Source organism: Tupaia chinensis, unplaced genomic scaffold, assembly GCF_000334495.1.
Source record: "Tupaia chinensis unplaced genomic scaffold, TupChi_1.0 Scaffold144326_1, whole genome shotgun sequence".
Taxonomy (NCBI): domain Eukaryota; kingdom Metazoa; phylum Chordata; class Mammalia; order Scandentia; family Tupaiidae; genus Tupaia; species Tupaia belangeri.
In genome coordinates, this window is record NW_006204184.1 from 912,471 (window position 1) to 921,589 (window position 9,119).

Below are 9,119 nucleotides of genomic sequence, written 5' to 3' on the forward strand. Positions count from 1 at the left end.
CCACTGCTGGCCAAAACGGGTGCTCCTGGAACTTAAACCAGACCACCATCCCTCTGTCAATCGGACACGGGTCCTGGGGAAAGGCCGTGCTCCAAGCTGGTGCTCTTGGTTTACCGGCACGCTTTTTGGTAGTGGAGCTGGGATTTAGAGCCTTGGCGCCAACAGGATTCAGGGCCTCGGAGTCGACAGGAGGTGGAGGAGCTGGCGGGGTTTTCCCAGCCGCTGGTCCCGGGAGCTTCCTTTTCCTCCTTGCAACCCGGCACGGGTCCTGGGGGAGAGCTGTGCTCCTCTCTGGTCCCCCTGGCTTACAGCCAGGGTTTCTGATAGTGGTGGTGGGATTCAGAGCCCTCGAGTCGACAGGAGGTGGAGGAGCTGGCGGGTTTTTCCCAGCCACTGGTCCCGGGAGCTTCCTTTTCCTCCTTGCAACCTGACAGGGGTCCTGGGGGAGAGCCGTGCTCCACCCTGGTCCCTCTGGCTTACGGCCAGGCTTTTTGACAGTGGTGATGGGATTAGGACCCGTCGAGTCGACAGGAGGTGGAGGAGCTGGCGGGTTTTTCCCAGCCTCTGGTCCCAGGAGCTTCCTTTTCCCCTTTGCAAGCTGACTTGGGTCCTGGGGAAAAGCCGCACTCCTAGCTGGTCTCCCACGTTTACGGGCAGGCTTTTTGAAAGCGGCGATGGGATTCAGAGCCTTGGAGTCAACAGGAGACGGCAGAGCTGGCATTTCTTTCCCGACCTCTGGTCCCAGGAGCTTCCTTTTCTTATTTGCAAGACCGAGGGAACGACGACTAGGCCTGTGGTGGGGGGACCTGGAGGGTGCCGCCGCTCCTCCCAAGCCTGGCTTTAGGACATCCTCTCCGGGGTCGTCGGTGTCCTCCGAGAATGTGGCGCACTCCGGGGAGGTAGCCAGAGTCCTTGGGCGGGTGTCCCGTGCCTCTTTGTCCAGAGCACTGAGCGTGGTGGTGATAATGCCCTGTGGCCGAGAGGGAGCGTCCTGGTGATCTTCGGCACGGGCCCCTTCCAACGTGGCTGTGGGGTGCCCAGACGTCACTGTTGAGCCGTCCGCCTTCTTCCCGCCCTCCTCCTCACCATCATCTGAAAGTGACGGGAGGTCGGGGCACACGCTGGAGCTCCGAGGTGCCTTGGCTTGCATTGTACCCACAGCGGCGGCCAAGGGGACGTGAACCCGTGATTGGCCTCCGAGCAGGGCGTCCACCCTCTGCAAACACACCAGCAGCACTCTTGGCTTCCCCCCTGCCCCACAAGGCCCCTGGAAGTGCTCCTGGCATTCCCTGTCCTGTTTCCAAGGAGGCCCGCTGGCCCGCTTTTGCGCTACTTTCTGAGACAGCGCCACGGTCTCTGGCCCGCGTGGCACTGTTTCCTGACCCCCACTTTTCTTCTCATTCAGAATCCGCAGGGCCACTTTCGGGGCCCTTTTGTACCCCGTCACCTTTACTGGTGAGGCACCGACCTTCGACGGCACCACGGCCGAGGAGGCCATGGCTTTCATGTCAGACTTAGTGAGGGCCTTTGGGTCTGTGCTTTTCACTTTTGAGTTTTTCACCTATGGAGAGGGTTGGAACTTCTGGAGAAAATGCCCTTTTCCTCTTATGATTTGGTGAGGGCCCAGGTCTGGACAAAACCTCTGCTGGCCACGAGCGGCCTTTCCAATGGCATAGGGCCTACTCGGCATCCATTACGATTTCAGTCGTGTGTCAGGAGGTGATTAAGAGGGGCAGAGGTGTCTGGCTGGCACACGCACTGCCACCGTATGTCCTGCCTAAAGCAACGTGCTGTACCACCAGTCCTCGGTCTCAGGACTGCCCGGGGTTCACAACTCGCGGGGCCGTCCCCCTGCACCTGAGTCCACTTGCGATGCGGGAACGTGCGGTTTTGACGGCCGCTGCTGGACTGTTCTAGGGTGTGGAAAAGGGAGAGAGGAAAAGTATCAGAAGAACATTCTTTCTGTGAAAGTAGGAGCACCATACTCAAAGGGAACGAAGAGGTAACATAAGGAGCGAGAAAGGCGGGCTTCAGGCAGAGGGGTAGGCACCCAGCAAGCGTGTGGGCAGAACAGACGGAAGGTGCCAAGAGGAATCTGATGGCACTCCAACCGGAAGGACTGCATTGCGAAGAGCACCTGGGCAGCGGGCAGGGCCTTGACAGGAGCCCCTTTCTCTTGCTGGCCGTTCTGGGCCTTTTGGGCTCCTCGGGCTCCCACCCAGCCCAGTGGTTCACCATTTTCTCTGCTGGGTGCTAGGACTGCCCTGTGCGTCGGCGGAGCCCAAGGCACACCCCTGCATTCAGGAACTGGGGGTCAGTACAGTGCCATGGCCCGGAGCGTGAACTTGGCCAGCGTCCTCAATGAGGACCGCTGCAGTCACTGGCCACTGGGGCTACCTGCACCCACTCTATCATTGTGGGTGAAGGCTCTCGTACCCCAACCCCAACTCTGTGATTCGTCTTTAGAAACAGGGGTCTGTAGAGAGAGGAGCAGAGAATATCCCACGCCCAGGTGTCCCTCCCCAAAGGTGAGAGGGCTGCAGAGGAAGGGCGAGTCAACGGGGAAGGCTTACCCGGCGTCACAAGGACTGTGGAAGGTCTGGCCCTGTGGGCTGGGTCTCTTGAACCTCCAACTCCAGTGGCGTGGCCCAGACCTGCTCACCAGTTCTGGGCCTCTGGACCACACACCTTGCTCTTCTGGGGATCCAGTGGCACCCAGGATCTGAGCACCTCGAATGTCAATGCTGAACAACTGAAAGATGTAGGAAGTTAGCCGATGGAGATGAGGATGGTTTACCACGTCGCTTACCAAACTCTAGACGGCACGCCTTTTCGGAACAGGCCTGATGTCTACCTCATGCACAATGTAGAAATCATGCTTATGAAGATGCCTGCACGTTATGCTAGTTGGTGCGTGCTGCCTCTTCCCATTTCACAACAGTGGGACGACTGCGTTCGCCGTGGCATCCCCCTTGGACACATGGGGTGGATCTTGCAGTCTCTGTGTGTGTGCTTGTGGGGGTGTGCGTGCAATGACAAAGGGGTTTTACTGTTATGGTGCTAATTTTTTTTTTGAAGGTTCTTGTGACAGGGTGTGGGCACTTACCGGAGAGACAGAGAGAGACAGTGGGAGGGAAAGTGAGAATCACCCCCCGGGGGGTGGGGGGGTGGTGCTGCAATCCCTTCTCCTCCACTCTCCTCCTGGGATCTTGGGCACACACGCACACATGGCCGGTGTGAGTTTCCAGCCACCGGACCCGGGACTCCAGCCACGGTTGACCACGTGTGAGTCCAGGTTGACCACACCATGCCACCTGCTGGCACTAGGCGGCACTGTTCATATGCTCGAGTTAGAGTAAACAGACTGCAGAGGACATAGGATGCACGCAAACACGTGAAAGGTTCACTCTTTAGCACACCTTTTCTTTATTCATGATAGAGTTTGCGCAAAGAGGAGAGAAAGAGAACAGACAGAGAGAGACAGAGAGACAGAGGGAGAGAGACAGAGAGATGAGTGCCTGTCAGAGGGTCTGGCCATGCTCTGATCCCCTTCCTCCGGTCCTCCACCTTGTGACATCCTGGACAATGGTGCAAGTGCCCAGCGTGTTTCAGGCTGACTGGGCTGTGGCCAGGGACCACAGTCACCGTGTGGGATCAGGCATCTCTGGAGCAGAGCATTACTGCTGTGAAAGGGCTCACTCTCCATACCACGGGGCACGTGCTTCCAACACATTACCTATGCGTCTGAGTGCACGTGCGTGCAGGTGCGATATTAACCATGAGGCTTCCCGCCTTCCCGGCCTCCGCATTCAGTAAAATGACGGCACTGCAGACATGAGTGCTGGAGGAGATGCAGCCGTCCTCCCCCTCCTCCCCTTCCACCTTCCCGCCCCAGTTGCCCTGTGCACACGTTCTCATGTGTTCCCTACATTGTAACCTGTGTGCATGATTGCAATCATCCTGTGCATGATTCTGCTTCTAGTATAAATGCGGTGGTCAGGTCCACGAGTTCCTTACTTAAAGATGGTCGTGGAAAAATGGAAATGACGCTTATCATGACAAATAGGAACCACACTGAGCACCGGTAATCGCATCACCCAGGAACGCTTAGTGCAAACATAGGAAGGAGTCCATGGGCTCCAGAGTGTCATTCCTGTTCCCACGTGCATGTTTCAATAAGACGGTTCACAGGATCCAAGGACCGTGCAGCCTACTTGAATGTTTTGCAGGATGCACACTTGGCGGCATCTTCACAAGCGTGAAGCACTTGAACGGAGTACTTTCGGCAGTCCAAGTATCCGTTACTTAATTTCCTGAATAGAAGAGCAACCCCTCCTTAAGAGAGAAAATCAGAAGGCAGGTGTGTTAAATCAAAACATCAGGTATTCCTCTCACCACCTGCTTTGTCCCATTGCCCAAGTCCTGTCTATCGAAGCTTTGTGGATAGTCTTCCAGATGATTTGCTGTTCCTATTTGGTACTAGTAGAAACACAGCTGACTCTCTCCCTCTAGAGAGGTGTGGAGGGGTCGGTAGGTAGCTCGGTAGGTAGGCGGATGGATGGATGGCTCGATGGACAGGCAGGCAGATGCAAAGACATACACAGACAGATGAACGGATGGCTCTACCTACACAGAGGTAGGTTGAGGAGTCCTGGCCAACGCTAGATAGTGGGGTGTGGAGCTAGATAACGACAGATAAAGGGGTGTAAAAGTAGAGGTGGGTAAAGGTAGACAGCACATAGAGCTTGGAGCGTACACAGACACACAGAGGGAGGAGGGTGCATTGGGAGAGAGAGAAGAGAGAAAGAGAGGGGTGAAGGCGAAGGGCGATGGCAAGATCCCTAGGGATAAAGAGAGATGCACATGGAGTTAGAGATATAAATGCAGTTGTCGAGAGTAGAGGGTCGACAGACATACAGCACGATAAAAACAGACGTAGAGAGACAAAGACAGACGACAGGTAGATGGTCGAGGAGAGAAAAGATCTCTCTAGAAGGATGGCCGAGTTAACGGGTCGAGGTGGACAATGATCTCTAACCACGGGTCTTCTTTTGCCCACCACAAGCCATGTGACAAAACCAGGACATCAGACGGCACCACGCTAAGATTTTAAAGTAGCCCCACTTGCTGGGGGGACAGTGTATGAAAGTGTACTCGATATATTAGTTCAAAATCAAATCAAACACTGCCCGCAGTGTGAGAACCCACAGATTAAGATAAGGGGGACTACTGCAGATAGCAACACCACGACCTAAAACGTCACAGCGCTAAGTTAAAGTATTTTGGCCTAAAACGGCCACTACACTCCCACACTTGGATTCCTATGGATAAGCCCGAGTCGCACATGTTAGGTTGTTTCCTGAGCTGGTTGCTGGGTTACAGCCAGTCGCAGCAGCTAGGCTTCAGTCAATCGCGGGCATCCCGCCTTTGAAACCCGTGTTAAAATGCAGACAGACATTGGGAGGCAACCCACCCAAATCGCTTCTTTACCTCATTCTTGCACTTTCACTTTTGTATGTCACATTCCCATTCCCGTACGCGTCACTTTCCTTTTCTGGAACTTAAATGCCGCGCGGCCGCGAGGCTAGTGCGAGGGGCTTGGAAGTTGGTCTGCAAACTCCCCGATTCGAATCGTGCTAGGAGTTGCTCAATTAAAACTCTCCTCGATTAAATCGGTTTACTTTTAACAACAGTCAGCTTCAGATCATCAAGAAGTAAACTTCTCAGGGCCAGCCCTGTGGCACAGTGCTTAAAGGATCCCATGTGTCCAACGTCAGTTTGAATCCTGGCCCTGGAGGCCTGAAAGTCATGCTGGGCGCCTCTGCAAGCCCCAGATCACGATGATTGGTTGGGGAACCGGAGGAGAAGCCATTGCCTTGTGACCACGCCCCCTGTGTGTGTGTGTGTGTGTGTGTGTGGGGTGGGGGGGGGGGGGGGGGCGGCCTCCCCCCCCCTCCCCCACCTCTGGCAGGTGCACACACCCTCTGCCATTAAAGAAAAATTCAAGAGAGTCCGCAAATCGAGTAGCTTACATTTTGGGGGTGTGAATTTGGTGGTCTGGCATTTCCCCTTGAAGCGAGGAGAAGGAACTTGGTAACAACGTGGTCTATTCTCAGGCTGACAGCCATGATTTGGGAAGGGTTACCGTGGAAGCTCGGCTGCGAAATCCCTTTCCTGAGAGAAGGCTTCATTCGCTTCTCGGGGAAAATAACACACGGCCCTCAGCCTGCTCTCCCAGAGTGGGACCCTTTCCCTGAAATGGTCCCTGCACCGTTCCCCGGGCGCAGGCACTCTGTCATCTTCACCACAACGCCCCTGCTCACTGTCACTAGCTGCTTAGTGGAGCTCCTTTTCAGCTGCTACATTCGAGATTCCCAACCTTCCTCAGTCCTACATTTGCATAAAAAGACCAGTTGGTGCTTGCCTTTATGACAGGCTAGGCACGATTTATAAAATTGCCTTTCTACATAAAGTGCATCCTGGCCTACTTTTGTGCCTTTCCATCCCCAGATGTATTCAGCATGAACGCCAGGCCTAGTTAAGAATAAATAAATAAATAAGTAAATAAATAAAAACAAACACATAGATAAGGGTTTTAAGGCTCCTCGGGTTTGCAGAGCACCGGTAGAACAGCTGGGCGAGAACAGGTCACACTCGCCCAGAGAGTGGGGTTCGTCTTGTGCCTAGTATGTAAACGGTAACCGATACAAACTGAAGAATCGTGAATCGCCCTCGGTTTTCTCATCGGGAGGAGGCATGCTGACTTCTTTCTCACTTCTGAGTGACAAGCTATGTATGACCCTAAATACAAGAACGCATGTTTCAGCCACCAAAGCTCTGCCCCCTCCCACACACCCACCCGTTACCCAAAGCAAATCAGCAATGGCACAGCTGTGCCCGCAGGTGCACACCTTCCAGAGCTACCTGCTACTCAGAGAAGGGGACGCAAGAGCACCTGAGCCGAGAACTATGCAAAGGCCAGGGCTCCTCAGCAGGGCCTTGTTTGACAACTCGGGAGGATGCATTCCCTCTCAAGGCCCATTCCGAACGCCGGCAGGTCGCTCCTCCTATCCAGAAGGCCAACTCTCTTTCAAGGATTTTGTGTTACCCTGTCCCCTGCCCCAGTCCCCATTACCTGCTCCATAGAGCCAGCCATGCTTCATGACACTCATGAGGCCATGGACGGTGTTAGGGCTACCACGTCAAGGGTAGCTGCCTCTATCCTGAAACCAAGGCCTCCATCGTTACTTACATCCCGGGGAACAAGTGAGGTGTGTCTGTGGGAACCCACTGATTTCCCTCTGTCTGTCCGATGGAGAGAGTTGCCCCTGCTCACTAGATAAGCCATTGCACGGTGGTTCATCCCAACAGCAGCCACGGAAGCAGACAAACACCCGGGGCTACCTGTGTTCAAGACGAAGAGATGGGTAGCCTGAGGCGAGGCAGGACGGGCATACCCAATACAAGGACCGAGGCCGATCGAGCCTCACGTACTGACAGAGGAACAGCTCGAGAAACTCTCTCGACATCTGGTCAGAGAGCCACAAAGAACAAACGACATAGTCTACGCTAAGCACACATCCACCTGGAGAGCAGGGCCACCCATAGTCTCTCAGGGTAAGAAAGTCATCGAAATGGGAGGAAAACATCCAGGGCGGGAAGGAGAAATCTCGGGATAGGGTTACACCGCGGAGACAGGAAGGGAAAGGATGGGCGTGGGGGGCTCCGAGTAATCGTTTATCATTGCGCGGAGGACACGTTTCCATGCACTCACTCCAAAATCGACACATCACACAGACGCTGAGGAGGGAGGACGTGAAGTACCACGTGGAAGCAAACGGAAGGAAAGCAAGTTTACAAAGCTGTCCCACCCCCCCAGGGAATGCCATGAGCGTGTATGTGACACGTCCGCGGAGAGATGTTTAAGGTCACTCAAAGGAGATATTCACTAGTGAAATGTACGACCTAACCGCAGAAGAGAAAGACACTGGATTCTGAGGAGGGGGCGGAGGAACGGTGGACATGTTTCCACAATAAAGAATGACATCAAGGTGCCGTGCAAACAGTCGAGTCTGTTATGTTCACACACAGACAGCGCACATGCACATGGACACACAGGCACACGCAGAGGCAAGGCTAGGGCTGTCACGGTCAAACCAAAGCGCCTGAGAGGGCAAGGCAGCAAAACAAGTGGCATGACTAGGGAGGGTGCTCTATTGTTCACGAAGCAGACCCAGATGAGATTGTAACGAGGGTCGGGAAAGGGACCTGGGACACCGAGGCCCCCGGCAGGAGTGGTGGTGCCCTGATGAGCTCATGCCGGAGGATCTGGCTCTGAGGGGCGGCCCCGCTGAGGCTGGGCCCCCTTCTTGGAGGAGAGAGTGCATTAGGAGACTCTGTGGAGACGCAACCAGCGGGGTCCCTGAGGACTGGAGGAGGACTCGATCACGAGTCCCAGTGGTGCGTGCCAGGCCCTTTGCTGGGCTGACCCAAGGGGGACAGGAACAGAGGGGAGGCACTGCCGGTCGGCCAGACTCTCTCACGGGGCACCAGCTGGGGAAGAGAACGTGGGGTCGGCAGAGCCTCAGGCCCGGAACCATGGAGTAGCATGAGGCACGGGGGGCCCAGAGACTCAGCTCCCCTTCCCGAGCCCGCCTCCACCCAATGCTGGGCTCCTGAGCAGGGAGGAAGGCGCCGGCACACGTCCCGGGAGTACTAGAGCTCCCCGGAGACACGCGAGGAACACAGCGAAACCCACACACCCGCGGCATCCACTTCAAACACGCAGCACCTGGACCAGAACCTCTGCGGAGGAGTTTGCATTCGCCTTACACCATAAGGAGGGTGCCCTTGCTGAGTTTAACTTCGTTTTCCTCGCCGCAGCCCGGGAAATTCACTGTGTGGAGCAGACGGTTCCCAGGTCACGTGTCAGCTGCCTCGGGTGAGCACAATATGATCTCCTGGTTACGCGAAGTGATCTGAGACCCCCGACCCATTTGTCTCCTCATTGGCTGGTTCCAGATTTCTGTCCCCCAATGTATAGGCCATAGCCTGGTGTGACAAGGAGGTGTCAAGGGAGGAGAGCTGCACCCTGGGGGTGGGGGGTGAGGGGTGGGAGG

The 9,119-nt window shown here is 55.4% G+C and overlaps 1 protein-coding gene across 1 annotated transcript in view; it reads right to left on the reverse strand.

Moving 5' to 3' along the window:
- Positions 1-9,119, reverse strand: part of PWWP4 (PWWP domain containing 4) — a 12,853-nt gene that overhangs the window by 3,223 nt on the left and 511 nt on the right. The window contains exons 2-3 of the mRNA XM_014583478.2: positions 2,574-2,752; positions 1-1,913 (exon numbers count right to left, since the gene is read on the reverse strand). The exon at positions 1-1,913 is cut by the window's left edge and continues 3,223 nt beyond it. Of these exons, the coding sequence (XP_014438964.1) occupies positions 1-1,507 (1,507 nt within the window). The 5' untranslated portion in view covers positions 1,508-1,913; positions 2,574-2,752. The remainder of the gene's footprint in view (positions 1,914-2,573; positions 2,753-9,119) is intronic.